The following is a 21,171-nucleotide window of genomic DNA, read 5'->3' as shown; positions in this document are numbered from 1 at the left end:
TTGCTGCTGAAAACCAAGGGCCTCCACCCCAGCTCCTTGCTCCGAGGCAGCCAAATGGACTGAGCAGTTAGCAAGTTGTGTTTGCTCTCTCCTGCTGATTGGTACCTGCAGTGAAAGGTTTTCAGCCACAGCAGAATGGTACACACTTCTGTCCAAGTTAGAGATTTTTGTTTTTAGCTTCAAAGGTCTCAAAACTATACTGCAAACCTGGAGCCGTCAGTCCTTGTCCTTCCCCTCTTCTTCACCCTAGTTAATATTTCTGATACCCTGCACTTTTTCAACCCAGGCAGAGCCAGCTGGTTCCTGAGGGCAAAGCCCGTGTCTTTACAGTGAACTGACATTATCCAGGGGTGCACCATCTCCTGCTCAGCGGCGGTGGGCAGAGCCCTAAACTACGGCTGCTTGTTGCAAATTCTGTGCTGCCTGGTAGGGCTCCCAGCTGCTGGATGATCTGAAAAATGCTTGCAGTTCCTTTCAGAGGCCTGGGTTTTGTCCCTAGACTTTAAAATTGATGCGATTGAAATAAGGTGTTTTTCCAAGGAGACATGTTACACATGGGTAAGTGCCCTTGTTCAGTAAAACTAAAGGCAACCGGCACTGTGTGTACTTCCAGATACTCTTTTTTAAAAAAAATTATAACAGTGGCCCTTTACAGTCCAGCCGCATATTCCCTTCCTCAGAAGCACTTCCGCTGGCCTGACCGAGAGCGTGGTGATGTGCCACTTTCCCAGGAGGAAGGACGGGACAGCGCAGGGCTTTATCCTGCCTGCCTCGGGGCTGTTGTCGCCAAGGCAGTGAGAGCATTGATGAAAACCCAAGTCAGCTAAACTGCAACAAGGGGCTGGATGTTCGGTAAGGCTGGGCTGGTGCAGGTGACGGCAAGCATTTCCACATTGTCTTGGAAAAGTGTCCCCACCACCCCAACAGCAAAGCAGCACGTAGTGTGAGTAAGGCTTGCCTCTTGCCAGATAGTTTTGCTGCTTTAACCCGAGGGCCTTGTTGAGCCAGCCCATGTGAGCTTTTGTGAGGTTGCTGAGGGTGTTGGTGTGGCGCAGGTGCCAGGGGAGAAGGCGGGGAGCACTCTGGCACGTGCTGCCCCAGGTGGCACAGCTGGGCAGGCCCACAGGGGTGCGGGGCTGAGCCCTTTGCCCTGGTCCAGTCTGTGCGGAACTTGCTGAGACAAAAAGCTCAACCGGTGTGTCAAGTATTTTTACCTGTGTAGCTGAAGAGATGGGCTTGCCCTTTTCTGGTTATGAGGTGGGAGCTCTGCAGTCACAGGCCTCTCATGGACCCTGAGACCCCACTGGACAATGTATTAGTGACAACAGAGAGAATTTTTCTCCTTCCCTTCCACCATTTGTCCTTTGTTTTTTTATTAAAGAAACAACAGTGATATCACCATGCCAGAACCCCCGAAGCAGTCGACCTTGAAGGGCACACGAGATGGAGTCTCAGTCCACCGTGAGGGATGAGAGGAGTGGGTGTCTGGACTCCCAGCTCGGTGCAGCATGCGTCTTCACTGGCTGTCAAGCCTGGGAGAAGAATCTGTTCAGTTCTGCCTTCGTGGTTCACTCTTCCTGTCTCCTCTGCAAACAGACTCTTTTAACGAGGGCGCCTCACTGTAACCTGGGGTGCTGCACTGTGCGCACTGGAAGGCCATGGCTTGCCAATGTGAAATAAGGAGAGCATTTTTTGATTAATGGCACCTGAGCATATAGGAAAGCAACTGGCTACAGGCCTATGATTGTCAGATGCTCTTGCTCTCTGGCATCAGGCAGCATACTGTTATCTTCCTGCCTTCGCTGCAGCTCTAGATGGGCCCCGTGCCCTGCAGGTCCCGTCTGTGACATTTCCCTCTCAGGAAGTCATAAATATTGCCTGGCTGTCTCTTGGTTGTGGGAGGCCCCCCTGCTGGGAGACTCAGCCTGCCCATACACAGACGTGCAGTGCACGGAGGGGAGGGAGGAGATGGGTGCGTGGAGGAAACAGCTTCTCCAACCTGGAGGCTTGGCGAGAGTTGGGTCTCTTTCCTGATCTGTGGTTCTCAGTGTCAGAAAGTGATGTTGCCACTTAAGATGGGCAACGGGATAACTGGATGGAAGCAAAGTGTGAGTCTGGACTACATGTTCTCTGGGAGCTTAAGAACGATGCTTTGGGGTCAACAAGACCTGAGTTTGGAAGCCACAGGCACTGTCAAGATGACATTAAATTGTGTGGGAAAGTGGCGTAGCACAGTACCAGGTATGTAGTGAGCGTTTATTACATGTGAGCGACGAGTGGTGGTAATGGCAGGAATCAAGTGCCCGGGGAGCTGGAGTGAGAGACGAGGGTGCCACGCATCAGGTGCCACAAGGGACAACCGTTGTGCACACTATTCGGAATGTTTTGCACGCGTGAGTGCCCTGGCTCCTCATTAGAGTTCTAATGAGGACTCTAGGGTCACGTAAGCGAGGCCCCCCTCGAACTCTGGTTAGGGAGGCTTAGGTGCTTGGTCCCCGAAGCCCCTTGTTAGCCCTGGTTGTCCCTGAGGGGATCACCACAGCGCAGATACATCGCAGGCCCCCTCACGGGGCTCCAGAGCCGCACACGGTATGAAGGCCTGCCCGGAACCCTAACCCTGGAGCAGGAGGCTGGGGCTGGGGCACACTGACACTGGGGGAGGCCCACTGGAGATTGGGATTTTGTTGGTAGGACACAGGGGCCATGGCAGACATTATGCAAGAGTGTGGGGTGAGCAAGCCTGTGTTGGGACAGGGGACCCTGGCAGTAGGGTTGGACAGGTGAAAGCCACAGGCGAGAAGACCGTGGCTGGGTATCCAGGCAGGAGAAGAGGCCCTTAATGGAAGATCACAGAGGAGCTTTGAGAGCTAATTGGCAGGTGTTCATGATTAGCTGAAACTGGGAGGAGGAGGTGACTTCTCGGTGATACCATTCCCTGAAGAAGGGAGTGAGGAGGAGCAGGACAGGGCAGGGGCCGGGGGTGGGAAACATGGGAGCAATGGTCTAGCACATACTGAGTTTGGGGTGCCCGCAAGAGAGACATACTCGGGAAGCATAAGAGCTGACTTTGACTCGGGCCCGACCCTGTTTCAGAAACAGTGCTGAGCATCTCACACATACCGTTTTGTCCTAACAGCCCTATAAAGTAAGTACCATTATTCCCACTGTACAGATGAGGAAGCTGAGGCACAATGAGATGAAGTAAGTGGACCAAAGTTAACATAGCTAGTAAGGGACAGAGCCACAATTTGACCCTGGGGTGTGTGGGCTCAGCACCATCTGCTTGCTTTTCAGGTAAAGCGTATGCTGCACTGCTGCTCTGGGGCGTTGGGACACCGGGGTCAGGAGCTCAGGGTGGATCTGACCGACAGCTGTAGCTACAGAGCCCTCTGAGTCCAGGGTTGCTCTAGGGCCTGTGGAGAGCCAGCCAGGGAGTGTCTTGGCATCGGACCGTTGATAGGCTTAATAAGCAGGTACAAACACCTCATCACGGGGGTGCCCTCAAACTTGCGGTGTGGTAGAAGACAACAGGCTGTGTCTTAAGCACCACTGCTCGAGGCCCACAAGCCCCTCTAGGGTGCTTTGCCCAGAGGAAGGGAGAGGACGGAAGGAGTCAGGTAATTCGGTTGACAGCAGCTTTAGGACAAGGCCCACTAAGTCACGTGGGAGAGGATGGGTAGGGCCAGCAGGCACGTGCGCCAGACTTGCAGGTGGTTTGGAGAGAAGTGCGAACTGTCCTTCGGGAGACTGCCTTGGCAGGACTTACCTCGGGCTTATTCTTCCCTAAGGTCCAACTTGGGTGTTTTAAAAATCCAGATAAACTCTTAGCAAGTTGATGCCCTCAGGGACAATTCAATGCCCTCACTTTCCAGATAAGAACATAGAGGCCCTGAGAAATTAAGTGACTTGGCCAAAATTGTCCAGTTAAGTGTGACAGGGACACTGCTTCTCTGTCATAGGATGGTGTAAACGGTCCAAGGATGGACACACCAAGCCCCTCGACCTGAGAATGGAACTGGGGCCTTCCTTTACTTCCAGAAGGGCTTTCTCTAGGGTAGAGGCTGGTTTCCTTCCCTCTAGCAAGGCAGAGCCTGTTGAGGGTTCTACCAAAGCTTCTCTCTGTAGCCCTTGTGCTCTCCTGGATAACTGCAGTCGAGTTCTGACGATCAGATTTACTGAAAGCTCCACTGGTGAGGAGAAAGAACGAGGGAGAAGCTCAGCCTGGAACTGAAACCCTTCCAGCAGAGCACTCGCCCCCTCTGCTGTGGCCACTCCTGTCCCGGCGTCTCTCCACCTGCACAGCTGATCGCTGTGCATACACTCCGGCACAATGCCGTGGGACGCTGACTTCCAGCGGGGTTTGGCCAGTGCTCTCAGCAAAGACATCAGCAGTGCATGGGGCCATTGCGCTTTCCCAGGCTGGAGATTCTCAGGCAACGGAAAAGGGGCTCCCATTGCACTGTTCTCTGAAGCCCTTGGTCCTCAGAAGTGTGATTCCTGGGCCAGTGGATCAGCATGCACTGGGAGTGAGTTAGAAATGCGGACTCTCAGGTCCCCCCCGCACTGCCCCTGACCTATTGAGTTGGCACCTGCACTTTGACAAGGCTCCCGGTGATTCCCAGCACTGGTGCTGGAGAGGAGTGCTATGTGAGGTTGCTTTTTCCCAGAGCCACACTCATATCACCAGACCAAGGACATGTCATCCAGCAATTTCCCCCACCTCAAGTGCAGCTAGAAAGATATTATAGCCCTGCTTGCTTCTCCCAAACCTTCAAAAAGATGTTAGGTAAAGCTCTTTGCTTTACAGGACAAATACCCAGTCTTCTCAAGAAAGGAGTCAGACATCAGTACTGAAAGAGTAAAGTGGTCTGAGGCTTGTGCATCTGGGCAGCGACATCTGGGCAGCGACACCTTGAAGGCCACCCCCGGCCCCTGCAAGGCCCTGCTGTGATATAAGGGTGTCTGGTACCTGACGCTGCCCAGAGGGCTCTGAGTGAGTTACCAAGTCAACTCACATTCATCACTTCCACATTATTAAAGGGCAGATAGTTGGGCAATGCATTTTAGACATTCTTAAAACAAATGTATGGAAGAAGGCCCTGGCACACAAATGTCAGGTAGAAAATTAACTTGCGTGCAACAATCCTTCCCTCCCCAGCAGTACCGGATACGTGAGATTGTCCCGTATCTTCACGACTCACACAATAGTGCAGATGAGGTGATCTGCCCCTGCCCTCAACCCCCTTCCCCAGCCGAACTAAGGATTTTGGGTGATTGACAGAACACATGAGGCAAGAAAATGATTTTTAAAGATTTTTTGATTTGTTTTTAAAGAAACTGCATACATCATCAGAGACAAACAATAATTTAAATACCATGCAGTTTCTGTATGTACAAAACCTAGGCCATAGAGATCCAGTTTAATTTGTATTCTATTTACATTGTCTTCCGCACACAGCCATCGTCTGTTAAATTAGAACACGAGAGAGCGCTCCTATACAATGAAAAACTATGTACAGACACCCGGGAAGCAACTGGAAAAAGCAACCGGTTTGGGGATTAACAGACAAGTGGGAGGAAGAACTCATTTAAGGTGACCTTGGCACACTGGCTGTGCGCAGGGGAGCTGGGGAGGCCGTTCACCGAAGCACAGTCCACGGCTGTCATTCAGCAAATACAAATGCACGTTCATAAGCGGGAGAAAAATAAACTTGGAGGTTTTCACCACATCTACTGTCACACTGTTTGGTTTCGCTAATCTGATATAAAGGCTAAAGTTTTAAGTTTTCCAGGGCCCTGGGGGTTGTGGGAGGAACAGCGCAATTTCGAAAGAACACGGAGGCCGACCGATGGCACTGGTCTGTCACAGATGCGGTATGGGGCTGGGCATGGTCTCGTTTTCAAAGGAAATATTTTGATCTGAGAAATATCACATTTTTCCTTTCATGCTAATCCAATGACAAGAGGCTCAATTGGAAATTTATACACAGAAAATAAAACTTTACTTGAAAACAGATTTTTCAAGTAAAGGAAAAGGAATGCATTGTAAACCAGGTAGGCCATCTCTCCCCCTGCCCAATAATTAATGTCAATTTGTCATCTTGGAAAGTAACACACATTTTTCAATTATCATAATAATGTGGCAAAAAAGAAATTTGGATAAATTTCTAGAAAGACCTCAAGATTTTAGGAAAGGAAAGAGACAGCCCAGGGGCCATCTAGGGTCCACTGCAGCTGCTGAGCCATTTACAATGGGTCTGAAATCGCTCACCTCCGTGGTGGGTGCTCTCAGTGGCCTGGAGGGTGCACCCCAAACCCTGCAAGTGACTTCTGGAGAACGGCGCTCCGCAGGAAGACAAGTGGAGCACGTGTTTGACTTCCTCCATGAACAAAGGGGACTGCAAGAACAGGGCACTTCGGGCGGAAAACCTGGACTGCTGGCTGGCTGGCTGGCTCCACGGAAGTTGATTTGGGCCTCACGTCCCCTGGGATCTAAAAGGCCTGAGAACCCAGGCCAGCAGAGAAGCCACTGGCCTTGGTGGGAGGAGCCCAGGTCACAGTAGGAGTTCCCTTTGGACTGGCTCCTGGGCCAGGGGAAGGCCTGACCGTGCTGCCAGGGCACTGTGAGCCGCCGGAAGCACAGCTGCCAGTAAGAGGAAGCTCAGACTCGGCTCCCAGCAAGGCAGGCACCTCCGCCTAGAACAGGTGCCTGTCATAGAGAAGTCAAATGAAAGAGCCCCACATCTTTCGTCATATGATTTGCACATTCAGACGTCAGCAAGCCTTTTGGGAAGACAGTGCTTACAGCCACACTAAAGTCCTGACCACACACATTTTCCCTGAAGGTACTTCTACCCATGTCAGTAACTATTCAGATTCAGCATTCAAAGAAAAAAGGGTCTAGTGACGGCATCCTCTTGGGACTGGGCGGCAGCATGCCCGCTCCAGGTGCTGCGAGCAAAGCATATGCAGCTTTGCGGCGGCTGGTGGGCAGTGCCCGGAGAACTGCCCGGAGCTCCCTGCAAATACACATGGCTCCGGGTTAATGCTCGCCACGAGAGCTAGGAATGCCTGCAAAAAGTGAATGGCCTCACTGATGGCGTGCATCCCAAGAGTAACCTGCATCCCACACAGTTTGGGGTGAGGACTGGTTAACTCTTTGTTGTGAAGGCCAAGCTGGCATCTTTCTAAATCCTGGGCAAGTGTGGGGGAGAGCGCCCCACTCCCTGGAAGGATCATGGTGACTCTGAGACCACTGCAGGTGGCCAGGCAGACCCTGGCAACGGAGGAAGAGGCCCTGCAAGTGCCTGGGAGGAGAAACAAACCTGCTGAATGGGCCCCAGGAAGATGGTCATCAGGGTTTGGGACTTGTTCTTTCTCTCACTGCACGTGCTGCCCTCAGGTAACAGGGCAGTTTCCTGTGGTCCCAAGTGAGGAGAACAGTTAGGGATACGTCTCCAGTCACCCTCACCAGCCTCATGAGGGCAAGGAAAGGTTCTCTGTGGATAAATATGAGCGGGGAGGCACAGCACAAGGCAGGCGTGGCTGGTGTCGCCATGATTCTGGTGTGTGCCTCGCCCTCGGGCTTTCCCATGGAGACTCTTCAGTGCAAAGACAGGAGATGAGAAGGCCATCAACCAAGTGGTTCTAGGGTATCAATCAGCCCATTAGTGACTGGGACACCATGCTTTCAGGCATGGTTTCTGGCCTGCAGGCACTGGTCCCACACTCAGAAGCCATTAAATTCCAAGCCATACAGTCATCATCCCTGGGGCACACCAAGAAAACAACACTCATCAGCCAAGCAGAGTTTCTCACGGCAGCCGTCAACCTTCATGCCCTCAATATGGTCCTTCTGCTCACACGCATGATACCGTAGGCACAAGTTAGTGATGGCTGTTTGTGTGCATTAAGATCACCTGTGACATTGGGCTTTGAATACAATGGGTCAATTCACTTGAACTGAGCATATAGCAACTTTCCCCTTCCAAACCAGAGCTCCCTGGAAGGCAGCTCACCTCTGTCTGAGGGGACAGAATAGGCGTTTGTGTCAGCCTCCCACACCTGGAACACAAGCACTCTTAGGACAGACCATCAACCACAGACTCCCCCAGGAAAAGGGCGCTTCCCTTTCACTCGCTGCAGGGAGGGTGGCCGGAGGGAGAAAGGTCAGTGCAGCCGAGCCGGTGCTCCCTCTCAGCATCCTCCTCCTAAGCAGACCCCAAACCTGAAGCCATGCTTGCAGCCAGTGTGTTTGGCCAGGTCTAGAAGGCCCACCAGATCATTTGCGTTGTGAAGTCCTTCCCAGGCCACACTCACTGCCTTGGCTTTCTTTGGACTTAGGTTAGAGATACTTTTGAGGAAGGGTTCCCTGGAGCCCAAGTGAATGCAGAGCCTGCCGTGCCTGGCTGGAGAGGACCGGGGCTGCTCCGAGAGCTGGAGAGTCTTCGTTGAGGCCCCAGGGGTGCTGGCAGCCCTGCCAGCGACGGGTACAGTCTGGGGTCAGCAGTGGTGCCAGCAGCTCTGACCGCAGAGCAGTAACCGTCCTGCTTTTGCAAACAGAGTCCTGATTGTGTTTCCTTTTATTTTTCTTCTTCTTCTTTTTAAAAAAGGCAGTTCAGAAGATTTACATCGTGATGGGGAAGTGAATAAATACCAGCACTTATGGTTCTTATAAATTTATGTTTTGAAGACAGCGTAGCACTCAAGAGGAATGTGACTGTTAAGGTCGGTGAAACCTAGGAAAACAAATACTTAAATAAAGACCAAGCATCTGTCAAAGGTGCTCGGTTCCCCGTTCAAGCTTTCCACCCTCAGAGTCCTTGTTTCTGACAGTGAGAGGGAATTTTAAATCTCTCTCTACCACAGGCACATGCCCACAGAGCTTCTCAGGCACCCAATGCCCAGTGAGTTCACCTTCGGGTCTGGAATAGTTTCATCTGAACACCTGGGGACTTAATCCAGTGGCCCTGGCGCCTTCAGCCCGGACTCGGCAGCAAGGCACAGAATTGTCTCAAGTCCAGGCACCATTTCACCAGAGATTCCCCAAAGGAGAGTGTCATAAGGATTGTCAGTGGCTCTATTACTGACTAGCCAAGTGACCTTATATAAGTCCTGCCAACTACGGATGTTCAGTGACACAGGGCTACCTGGGAGGATGGTGTGGAACCCCAGGAGTGAGCTAGATTTGGCCTCTGCTGACCAGCTGTAAGGTGCCACTGATGTTTTCTCCTCAGCTTAAGTTGCTGTAGAAACACCTAGGCTTTCTGAAGGGGGCTTCTAGGCCGGGCCTTTAATGCCCTGTCCCCTACTTTCGGTAACCACGGTGGGGCCCTAAGGCTGACCTTTCTGCATCTCCCCTCCACTGCACCCACCTCGCCACCGTGATCTAGAAGCAGCAGGTAGTTTGGAAGTAAATGTTACAATTTGAGGGGGAAACCTGCAATGGATACTAACCTTGTTAGATGTCTACTCAATTCGTGAACTTCCATTTCAGTGCTTTTAAACTCATTGAGCTCCTTTCGAATGGCAGCCTGGAATAAGAGAGGCCGTGAGTTTGCAGAGGAGGCAGATGGGAAAGAGTTCACTTTTAATTTCATTTCTAACAATATTTTTTTATCTTTGACAAAGCCATACAAAATGGATGCTTTCAATGGGAAAAAATAATCACCTGAGATATCCTTTAGAACCTACCGAGACTCCCTGTACCCTTAAATTTATGTTGCAAATGATTCTGTCTGGTGTCCAGAGCGCATGCACACCTGCCCACACTCCTGGGCTCCCGAGTACACAGTTCAACACAGTTCATCAGCCTAAGGAGGATGGGAGGCTGATGACCGTCTTGACTCATCACAGCCACAGCAATGCTTCCCCATGGGTATTTCTGGGAGGGGTGGATGACCCTTCCACCTTACTCCCTGGTTCCCTTTGATTTATAAGGCCTCCGCTCTTTCATAACTTTCCTGGTGCTGAGACGATATTTTTCACATTATGGGTGTATAGGAGGATTTGAATAACCGTAATATATTCTGGGATAAACCTGAATAACCTCGCCCTTACAGCACTGCCCCCCAAACCAGCCGGGCAGCCGACAGGGCAGAACAGGCGAGGAGGGTCTGGAGCACAAGGCTGCCTGGGGCTGGAGGAAACCTCGCTGCTTCTTCAGGGGCGGAAACACGTGCCCTTTCGCAGAGCTCTTTCTGAGGCTGAGATTTACTTTGATGGGAATATCTCGGCAGTGAGAGTTGGAGGGCGGAGGTCTTTAGGTGGCATCAGATGGGCTCCCCTCAGTGAACGGAGGCACACCAGTGTTTAAGCGCCAGGTCATGAGCTTCCAGAAGGCACCAGGTCTCACCCTTCCCTCCCCAGCAGCCTGGGTTGCCCACCTAATAGGGCCTCAGAACTTGGGCGTGTGTGTGTAGAGTTGCCTTGCACTTTCCCTTGGCATCTTTGACACCCTGTCCTTGGTAGCAGGCACCCTGCAGCACAAGTGTGAGCAAAAGAATGAGGACCAACAGACACAGCTGCCTGGGGGCTGGTTCTGTCTGTTCCAGTGCCTGGGGTCACCCACCAGGAGTTCCTGCACAGGGAGGGGATGTGTTTAAGGCGAGGGTGAAGCTTTCCACTCATCAGGATCTGTGGGAGGCCGGTCCCGGAGGTTTCTGCCCAGGGCCACGTCAGTGTCCCTCAAACCGCAGCTTCCCTCCTCCATCCGAGTAAAGAAGCCACTGGCCCTGAGGAGTGTGAGGCCAAGAAGGCAGGATCTTCAGGAGAAGATGCAGGGTACCCCAGAGCTGCACCATTGGCAGGTGTACAGTGGACATAGTCATTATTTTAGACTATTTAAAAAAAAAGGCCCTCAGCTCACCAGTTCCTCCCACAAAGGAGGACCAAGGAGAGCTTCATGTTAACATACCATCGAATGGACAGGCGAGAATGACTTGTCATCTGCATCCCTGCATTTCTTATAAAAAAATTTGAGTTCAGAGTATTGTTATTCTTTCTGTTTTCCAAATTGATGAGGGTTTAGTGTAGTCAGGCATGTTTTGCTGTCTGTGATGCATGTCGTTTTTGCCATTAGGTTACAAAAACTGCAAGCACAGTGCCTGGGGCCCCTTTTGGTTCTGTGAGTCCGCAAAGGTGCCGAGGATGGCTTCCTCCACACGGAAGGCCTGCAGTGGGCTGGGAGCCCCATGCCCCTGAACTGCCCTGTGCCACCCCAGTGCAATTCCTTTCTCTGGGCACAGCCTCCCACGTTGCCTCTCCTCTGTAAAGAAGCACAAGATCACTGTCCACTTTGTTCCTTCTCCAGAACAGCGAAGAACCAATGCAGTGACCCCTGCAGATTATCTGGAACCCAGGGGAAAGGTGCTGGGCACACGGGGCTCCCAGCTCACCCAGCGGGCTCTGACTGCTCCATTACTGGGACCGTGATGGTGGCTTTGCTGTTGGTTGCAGTACAGCATCCCAGGCAGCAAGCGGGAAATCCAGTATAGGGGCAAAACCAAGCTGTGGGGACCGGCCGCCCCTCTCCCAGCCCCTCTGCTTACTTTGTCAGCGGCGGTGAGGCGGGTCCATGGCTTGTCAGCCCTGCGGTCATAGTCCTGAGCGTCAGCCACCTCCACGTAGTCGCTGAAGCGGATGAGGATCTTTCTTTCCCGGAGTTCTTCCACTGTGGGCCTTTGGCTGAGCTGCAGGAGGAAGAGAGTTTGATAACAGTCAACCTGAGAAGTTAGATCCGTCTGTGAATTTACAGGTGCTGCAGTGAGGCTCAGAGAGGCAACTGACACATCACACAGAGAGCAGGGGACAGGGCCAGGTGGAAGCCCAGGGCTCCTGACTCCTCCTGCACCCAGGACTTTTCTAGAACTGAGAGACAGAGACAGAGAGAGAGATTTATTATTCCTTGAGCTGCTCCAGGCCCATCCGGATGGACGGCCTGGCTGTCCCTTTCTTAGGAACGTGTCAGTGTCTCTGTCTTTATAAGCAGCCGGTCCCTCCGTGGGTGTGGGTGTCCGCTGAGGGTTTTCCCACACCTGTCCTGCTTCTGGCACCGGGTGACAGGGATCTCACACAAAGGTTTTGTTTTGCTTTGGATGTGCAAGTCCACATATGTGTGTCGAATTGAGTGCTCTCTGAAGGATGGGTTTGCAAATCACTTTACAGATGTGTGTTTAGACACAAAAGAGTGTCCATGCAGGCTCTGGGGTATGCCGGAGTAGTAATGTGGAGACGGCTCCTCAAGGGGTCCGAATGGGAGGTCCGCCCACCAAGGCAGAACTGGGCTGCGTTCATGCCAAGGAAGCCTCGAGGTGGCCCCGGGCTGGGTCTGCGGTGAGGGAAGGAAGCATGTAAAGACAGAGCTCGCGTTTATGCATTGCCCGAGGTGTCCCACTAGTGCCCTTTTTCGTACGTTAACGGCGTGGGGCTGATGTTTCTCCTCTCTCTCCCTGTCACTACGCGGATTTCTTCTGGAGCCACAGAGTTGCCCTCTCTTTAGAATGCTGTCGAGTCACATTGCATCGGTATTATTTAAGAGTAATTCACGTTTAACCAATATTACTTACAAGTAATTTTTCCTCCAAGCCTTAGACTGCATTTAATTCTATTAATAGAAGATGCGGTCAGATAGAATCTTAGCACAAAGGCCGATAAAACAAGCATACGTGAGGGAATCCAACCACCCTGCCTGCTTCGCCCATACCACGCAGCCGCCACACTTTCAGCAGCGCCAGAAGGCTCCAACCTGCTGCCCACTGCCCTACACCAAGGAGCATGACCAGGTGTCTGCCTGGCTGGTAGTAACCAGGAAGGTGATGGGTTTTGTGAGACTGTAGACAGGACCAAGGCAGCCGGCAGCACCCTCTTGGCCAGTGGTGGGAAGATGCGGGGATCAGAGGCCTCTGGAGCCATGGCAGGGCCCACATGCCTGGACTGCATGTGGCTCCCCCTCACGGTGGCTTTGGTCTGTCCTGAGGCAGCCCTGGTTTTCCGAGAGGGACATTTCAGCCTCAGCGCCAGCCCGTTGCAGGAAACCACAGGCTTCCCCAGCTCTACGGCTGGGGTTGTTGTAAACAGAAAAGGAGGTCCAGCCTGAGTCAAAAATGTGAGTGTGGGGAGCTTTGGTTCTACTGTTCAAATACATAAAGCCATTTAAGGTTTGCCATATTTACTTCAGAAAAACAAAGATTCCCACTCAAAGTCCCCAGTTTGTGCTGCTTAGGACTAGCAAGGTTTACCCCAGAGTGTTGGATGGAAGGAATTATTTTCGAAGTGTGCCATGACACGAGAAAGTTGTAAGCATGAAGTTTGTAGTTTATATTTCTGGAAATCACAACCTGGTTTTTAGTAATAGCCCATTGATGACAGAGTCTTGAGTGAACGGAAAACTGTCAGCTCTGAAGGCCAGGTACTATTTTTCATGTCTGAGTCCCATGGGACCTTAGACACAAGCTCCCCAAGTCAATGAGGTACTTCAACCCCCTGCTGGGGAAGGGGGAGAGGAGGGGACCCACTTGTGCTGGGAGAAGCCCAGGTGGTGGGTGGCCGACTGACCGAGGGCCGCAGGGACCCCATGGGAGCGTGGGCTCCTGCACCTGCCACATGGGGCGTAGGAGATGTCCCTTTACTTTGTGGCTGGTTGCAGCCATCTGGGCATGAGAACCCGAGGCCCTTCCTCAGATGCTGAGGAAGTGATCTGCGTGACCCAAGTTGATTTTCTAGGGGTGATGGACTGGAAGAAGAGGCAGGGAGCAGGGGTTGGTAGCACTATGTATCAATCTATGGCAGCAGTAATACCATTGGCAAGCAAATACTCAACAAAAGAGTAATTAATCGAGACCCAAATTTCAGTATTAATATAATCTGACCCAAGTGGCTTTCTTTCCCTCCCTCCCTCCCTCCCTCCCTCCCTCCCTCCCTCCTTCCCTTCCCCTTCCCCTTCCCCTTCCTTCCTTCCTTCCTTCCTTCCTTCCTTCCTTCCTTCCTTCCTTCCTTCCTTCCTTCCTCATCTCTTTCCATCCATGTAACCATTTAGCTAGCTAGCATCATTTTTTAGAAAGGGAAGCAGACCCCTATTAAAAGACAAAACATAATTTTTAGGAGAACATCAATTTTGCTGAAGAAAATGACTGGTCTGCTGCTATCAGCACCAGCGACTCTGTTCCACCGTTCTCACTAGTACACTGAAATTAAATGCAACTGTACTGAGGGGCCCTTGGGCGGACGGACGGTAAGTTACTGAAAGGCAGCCACCATCACGGGCATCTGGTCTTAGTGTGACAAAGGCCCTCGAGAAGAAGAACTTGCCCTGGGCCAGGAGGCGGTGGGTTCCCTACCTGCTGGCAGACTTACAGCTCTGTCCACAAAAAGAGAAGTGAGGGCTTCTTCTAGTCTCTTCCTTAGAACAGTGGCCGACCCTCCCCCTCAAACTCAAGCTCATTATTTCTACTCCACAAGCCAGTCCCGGGGAGGGAAGTGCTGAAATTACAAGGCAGTGTTCCTGGCAGGAGGGAGGGCAGGAAACGCAGAGGGGAGGCGTTTGTCTTGCCTTGGAGACCTGCAGAATCCATGGCTTGCTGAGCAGCCTGTCCCCGGTGCAGGCCACCCAGGGGAGACGGGTGTGGGGTGGCGCCCTCCTCCCTGCTGAGTTATGCAATTAGTCAAGTTTTTGTCCACAAAATTATACACTCGTTTTTAAAGAGATAAGAATTAGATGGATGTTTAAGTATTTTCCTTACACTAGTTTTCAGAAACTCTAAACTTTGGGAGCATTTTCAGGTCTCAACAATCAACTCCAATGGGCTTTAATGAAAACTGGATTTAACATTTTTTCTGAATGCCTGGACCTTCCTGTATCGGAAATGAGCCCCCTTTTGATACCACAGTCACTTCAAGGTCACACTTAGAATGAGTTAATGCATCTCCCTCCTCTACATCCTCCTCACTCCTCAGTCTCAGAGCAAAGGGTGACCCATGTCCAAAGACTGGGTGGCCTTAAGGATTTAAAGACTCAGACCGTGACTGGTGAGGGCCCCCGGGGTGAACAGAGGTCATGGAGCTCTTGTTCTGCTTCCCACCCTGGGGACATTGGCCTGCCATTGGCCTTTCAGGCACTTGTTTACCCTACTCCTTTCCATTGGGATGGCATCTGGCTTGTCACCGGGAGTCTGGGATGCTCCAAGAGAGTGTGGGAAGCACAAGTCACCACCTTAAGAGTTGCTATGATATTTTAGGATCTCTGACTTTCTGCCTTTGTGTAGTATTTCTAGGGAGAAAAATCCATTAATAAGCTTTCAAAAATTAATTTTAATGGGACTCTCAACAGTCTGAGATTTGAGAATCTTTCTCTCAAGATGATCACTGGGGATGGTGGACTCAAACCCCTCTCATTAGAATGAATGTAGTATTATAGCTTGTGTGTCGTCAATGAACTAAACCTGTCAACATCATCCAGGAAGAGCCTCAAATAAAAGTGTATTGTTAAAAAGGGCACTAAGGTAGAATTCAGTCCCTTTGGGCCTACAGGGCATCACCAAGCCATCTATTGGGGGCATTAAAAATATAAAAATTCTAGCTTTATGGCTTTTTTCCTAAGTGCTTTTCAAATATCTTCATAATATTTATCAGTACTTTAGGATGTTTTCTAACTCAATACTCTAAATAGGATTTAGCATAATAGAATCCAAAAGTTCTTAGCTAATAGGAAGGGGACAGTCTGAGGGGAGGCAAGGAAAACTCATGTGTTCCCAAGGTCAGGGCACATTTGTGCTACCGATTTTGACAATGAGTTTCCAGTTGCTTGGTGGGGTTACAGTACATTTTTACAAATCAAATGTTCACTGCATTAATTTGCAAATTTAATGCACTTGACATCAAGTTGCTTGGGGGCAGGTGAGTGTCACAAAATCAAGCAACACAGAATGTCACCAGACAAAAGGACGGAAGGTCGTGCAGCGGAGTGGGTGATGGTCCCCTGGGGAGGTGCCGGAGAGCCCAGGAAGCTGCAGGCTCTGACAGCGAGCTGGGGAGGCACATGCTCCACTTGCAAGGGACAGGCAGCGGCAGGGCCACTGGGGCCAGCAGGGGACACAGGCGTGGAAAGCACCCCCGCCTCCTGTCCCGCTCTTGGCGGAGAACTTTCTCACCTTTCGAGTTAGCCTCCTCTTGATCTCTCTTTTCTCCTCTTGTTCCTCTTGTTCATTCCGAGCTGAAAGAGACATGTAAGACGCTTTTGATTCTGTAAACAGTGTTGTACACAATGATAGCTGGAAACGAGCTATCTGTGTTGTACACAGGAGCCTATCTGAACCTGTGCCTCTCTAGGCCAAGCACCTTGCAATGTGAAAAGGGGAAGAGAAAGCTCTGTCTCCCACCCCGGCCACACTGGGCCTGTGAGGACACTTTCCAATCTGCCTGCATTATTTCCAAGTGGTGGTGTGCAGACCGTCTCACTCTGTTTTCTTTCTGTCACATGGATTTCAAGTCTCTGAGGCAGAAATGCTGGGTGAGAGGTTCGGCTCACAAGGCCAGGAGGGAGCTCCTAAAGGAGCGGGGGCAGGTGTCCGCCATGACATGGGCGTTTGCGGGGAGGCAAGGTGCCCTTCTTTGGAAGCCTCACAGCCTCACAGTGACTGCAGGGGCTCATTGTGACGTGGCCTTTGTGTCTGGCGCACTGTGCGTAGAACCCCAGGCCGCCGCACAGGGTGCCTGTCACCTGTGGGAACACAGTGAGGTCCAGCTGATGCCAAATGTGAGCCTGGCTGCACAGAGAGGAATTTCAAAGCGCTCACCTTTCGCAAGCCCTGATTCCATGAATTCTTTGAATCTTCCGAGAAGTCCACTGAACACGTGTGAGGCCAGTGTGTAGTATACAATTGCCTGCATTTAGACTTTAAGGAGTGTCTCAGAGGAAGAGAGTCCAGAGCCTAACCATTGTCAGCTTAATATGTGGGGTGACTTACTCATCAGACGGTTAGAGCTGCAGGTTAGAGGGTCTGGGGAAGGGGGCAGAGAGGTGCAGGGCAGAGAACGTGGGCTTGTTTCTCGCTTCCAGCTAACCGAATGGCCTGGGTACGTCAGTTGCCTTCCGGGCCTTAGAATGGAAGGATGGCTATAGACATAATGTCTAAAACGATGGAAGTCAAAGAACGTCTCTGGTTCTCCCGCACCGGATGTAGAACGACACCAGTGAAATGCTGCTGCTTCAAGCTGGTGTTGGGCAGGGCACACGAGGTGCGCCCTGGGCACTCGTTCTCTCCTTGTGAAATCACTAGTGTTAAACTATGTTTCAATAACTAAATGTGCCGTGTCAGTGCACACTTGCCGTTCCACTGTCTCAGCAGGGGGTAGATCTATAAAAGAGGGAAGCCGCTGTGCACGGAAGCGGGGGCCCAGCCTGCCCCTCCTCGTCAGCCTTGACAGCGGCCACCACAACCACCGCCAACACCCACCGAAGGTGGCCGCACCTCCTGCTGGAAGGAAGACCGCAGTTCAGAGCAGAACTCAGGCCCTTGGCCGACACCCCAGAGGCATGATTTGGCTGCCTGTGGGGATGAGCACCTTGTCTGAGGTAGCACCAGAGACACCCATGGCCTGCTGTGGGCCGAGGTCACCAGAGGTCCCCTCTGTGCCCTGCCCCACAGGGCCCCAAACCACCTGTGCGGGAGCTCCTCCCTTTGGGTTTAAAGATCCTATCTCCCTTTCAGAGTTCCTTAAAAAATGCACATTTCTTTTGGAGAAAAACCTATTAAACTAGTCAGCCATTGATATCTTAATATGAACGAATCTACCAGAGATAAATGAGTTGGGAGGCAGGCTGCACCTGCAGGTGGGAGGGAGGGAGTGGGGGAGGAGGGAAGGCCCAGTCTGGATGGTGGGCGCCTAGGAGGCAGCTTGAGGTGCTTGGTTACAACGCACAAACTCACAGACTATTAGGGCCACGAGGGGCCTGAGAGGCCACCTAGTGTACCCCTCTTAGTTTGTAAATGAGGATGTGAAAGCCCAGGGTGGGTGAGTGGCTGCTCACACCACACACAGCCCATTAGTTAGACAAACAGCCCACCTCCTTTTCTCTCACAAGAAGACACACCTCTTCCCCCTGCCAAGGTTTGCTTGGAGCTGGCCCTCCTCCTCCTCATTTCTGGGTACTGGCCTCAGACTCTTGTCAGGGATTCCTCACCTGATAGACCCCTCTCCATGCCACGAAGGGCATTCTGTGACAGAGCACAGAACCATCATCTCCTACCTGCATTTCTCAGGCCCTTCTCAGGGGTGGGGCCCCAAGGCCATCTATGGAATCTATACCTTTAGTTCAATCTATACCTTTAGAAAATACAACCCAGGGTGTATTTCCTCAGGCCCACAGAACCAAGACAAACCCAGTGGGCAAGTGGGAAGAGAGGCCAGGGAAGGCCATCAGAGTGTGCTCAGTGTGTGCTCAGACGTGTACACTGCCTCCCAGACTGCTGAACAAAGCGAGCTCTGTCTGCAGGGCTGGGCAGGGCGGGGCTGGGAGTAGGACCCAGAGGCCAGCCTCGCCACAGAGCCTGACATCTCTATGCACCTTCTCCAAAAGCCTGGGCGGGGTGGGCTCACACACAACGGAGAGCTCAGAAAGTAAGTTTTAGAACAATGCGTTTGAGGGTGCTTTCTTAGTCCGCTAAACATTTCTTGTATCATAAACAGATTGGGGAAATAAAAAAGAAAAACATATTTAGAAAAACATTGTTCTGGAATGCAGAGAAAAAAATGAGAACCAACAGGAAAAATGAGTTTATTTCCAAAGTTTTGGAACTATGAAATGATCAAGCTGGATCTGCTCAAGTAGTTCTTGAATTTGCAGCTCTTTGAACAGGACAAGAAGGAAAAGGAAATAGAAGGAAACGTAGAAACAATCTTTTAAGCCTCTTTGGTCTCCTGGATTTAAGATACCCAGGCTTACTGAACTGTCTCTAAGATTTGAGTATTTTCTGGATGGAAACAAAAACCCAATGCAAGTGTCAGCCCGCAATCTCCCAGGGGTCTGGGTAAGTGGGGTGAGCTGGGGATTTGAGGCCCTTTCTTTCCAAAACCCACACGTTGCTGAGAAAAGAACTGTTTCTGAAACCTGAACAATCTCCGAGAAGTGTTTAGCTTCCCCCCGAGGGAAGCTTATTCACCTGATGCGTGATTTTAGGAATAAAGAGACACTTGCTGTTTTTCTTTCTCTCTAACAACAGAGAGTTTACCATAGATCAGGATCAGGTCGGGGCAGAAAGGGAGACATCACACAGGCCAAGTGCCTCCTCGACCATGGGAATCATCTGAAAAAGTTCTCACTCTGTTTTATAGCATATTGAGCTCAGAAGCTATAATGAACACCCCTTGGTTAAAAATATATACATAAATTCCTGGAGTCCTAGGAAACAGGTGAGGTGCACTCAAGACTGAGGAAGACCAACCCTACAAATACCACCCACTGAGAGAGTGGAGCTGGTGGCCCGCCCAGCACAAGGAGGCGGGGTGTTGGCAAAGGCAAACACCACGCAGGTGGGTGCTCTGGAGGGGCTGCCCGCCCACGCAGCCCCTACCGTAGCCTTCCCAGGGGGAATTCAACAGTAATCTTCAGAAATTCAGCCTCAGTCATCTTCCATGCCAGCTGGGTCACAAGACCACAGCGAGGAAGGGCAGACAAGTAAAATCAAGAACACTTTAGTTTAAGTTTGGTCTAAGTGGAAATACCCACCCACGCAAGCCGAGGTTTCATGTGAGAGGGTGCTCGTGCTCGGGCACACGTGCATAGCCCAGCATTTCTGTGAAATTCTGCAGAACATCTACTTTTCTGGAGAGAAATCGGAAGGCGATGTGCATATGCGAAGAACGTGTCATGAGTTAAACTGAAAATAGTATTTGTTGACCGTCCTGAGGAAGGTGCTGGTGAGAGTGGTAGTAATTCCCGAGCAGAGTGCCAGCAGGTTTCATTTTTTAGGTATTCAGTATCTCCCACCAAACTGAGGCATACAGGTGCCCATGAGATGCATGGTTTCTTTTAGTGTTTTATACACATACGGGGTGGGTGACAGTAGTTTATGGTTGTGAGTATGTGAAACCATTTTTTCTCGCATTATTATTTATTAATTCTTGTATTACTGATTTGTATTACAACTGTAAACCTGCTCCTGCCAACCCCTGTGTACTTTAAGCACCATCTGGATTCGCTGTACATATTCAAATACCTCTGTCCTAAACACGACAAGGGCCCCATTCATTTTTTCTTTCCTCCGTGACAGTGAGTGTTTCTTGAGTGAGAGCTTAGTCAGGCACACCAGAAGCCAGCTGAGAGATGAACACAAAGCAGTTTTTCTTGGAAATGCTCTCCTAGACTTTAACTGGAGTGTTCAGAGGAGGAGGGACCTGATGACCAGCGGCCAGCTGCAGTGGAAAGGGACGGGTGCTCGCCTCAGGTTGCAAACGGCCATCTGCCTTATTTTTGCCTCTACTGTAGTATTGGCAGCTTTCAAGCCGACTCTGGATTAAAGGTGGTGCTGACTCTCCTCAAAACCATTTAATAATAAGTTCTTTCACAATGAATTTTCACCTTCTGTCTGACTTCACAACCCACTACAGAAAAGGTGCTTGGACAGCCTATAGCTTTGAAAGAGCCGGGTGGATGAGAATGGGAGCTGGTCTGGGAGGTTCTGACACCCAGGGAAGAAGCCTCAGCCGTCAGACATTCTCAGTCATTGCCACACAGGCACAAGGGACAGACCTTGTGGCCCACATTAAACCATAACGAGAGCACCACAAACACATCAGGAACTGCCATGGGCTTGGTCACTTACGTTTCAAAATGTTCCTCTGCTCCAATTCCTCGGCAGTCGGCCTCTGGCTCAGCCGCCTGCGGAAAAAATCCAGGAAAAGTTTCTGGACCATATCATATCCTCCTTGGGTCATTGATCCCCCTGGCCCGTGTAGATACAGGAGACGGAGCCAGGGGCTGGAGTTCTCGTTCCATCCTGGTCTCTGAAAGACTGACTTTGGCCACCGAAGCCTCCTCAGTTCCTCAATTTCAAGCCCAGGAAAGGCAAGGCACCTCACGTCATGCCCCACAGAGCTGACCCTCCTCTTTCCTCCCGGCAGGCCCCTCCCCAGCCCTCTCCTTCAATGCCTCCAGGCAAGTGGACTTGTCTTCAC

At 51.2% G+C, this 21,171-nt stretch overlaps 1 protein-coding gene across 3 annotated transcripts in view; it reads right to left on the bottom strand.

Annotated features, from left to right (window-relative positions):
* Nucleotides 1-7,696: 7,696 nt before the first annotated feature.
* Nucleotides 7,697-21,171, bottom strand: part of PHACTR1 (phosphatase and actin regulator 1) — a 300,114-nt gene continuing 286,639 nt past the window's right edge. For all 3 annotated transcript variants that reach the window (XM_037037890.1, XM_037037888.1, XM_037037889.1), the window contains 5 exons: nt 20,820-20,875; nt 16,146-16,207; nt 11,550-11,690; nt 9,457-9,533; nt 7,697-8,738 (listed from right to left, as the gene is read on the bottom strand). In XM_037037890.1, coding sequence (XP_036893785.1) covers nt 8,723-8,738; nt 9,457-9,533; nt 11,550-11,690; nt 16,146-16,207; nt 20,820-20,875 — 352 coding nt within the window. In that variant the 3' untranslated portion in view covers nt 7,697-8,722. The remainder of the gene's footprint in view (nt 8,739-9,456; nt 9,534-11,549; nt 11,691-16,145; nt 16,208-20,819; nt 20,876-21,171) is intronic.

This window comes from Sturnira hondurensis, unplaced genomic scaffold, assembly GCF_014824575.4.
Source record: "Sturnira hondurensis isolate 20B ecotype Veracruz unplaced genomic scaffold, ASM1482457v3 Scaffold0023817, whole genome shotgun sequence".
NCBI classification, from domain to species: Eukaryota; Metazoa; Chordata; class Mammalia; order Chiroptera; family Phyllostomidae; genus Sturnira; species Sturnira hondurensis.
Note: the sequence above shows the minus strand (reverse complement) of the source record. Positions and strands in the feature narration are given on the sequence as shown.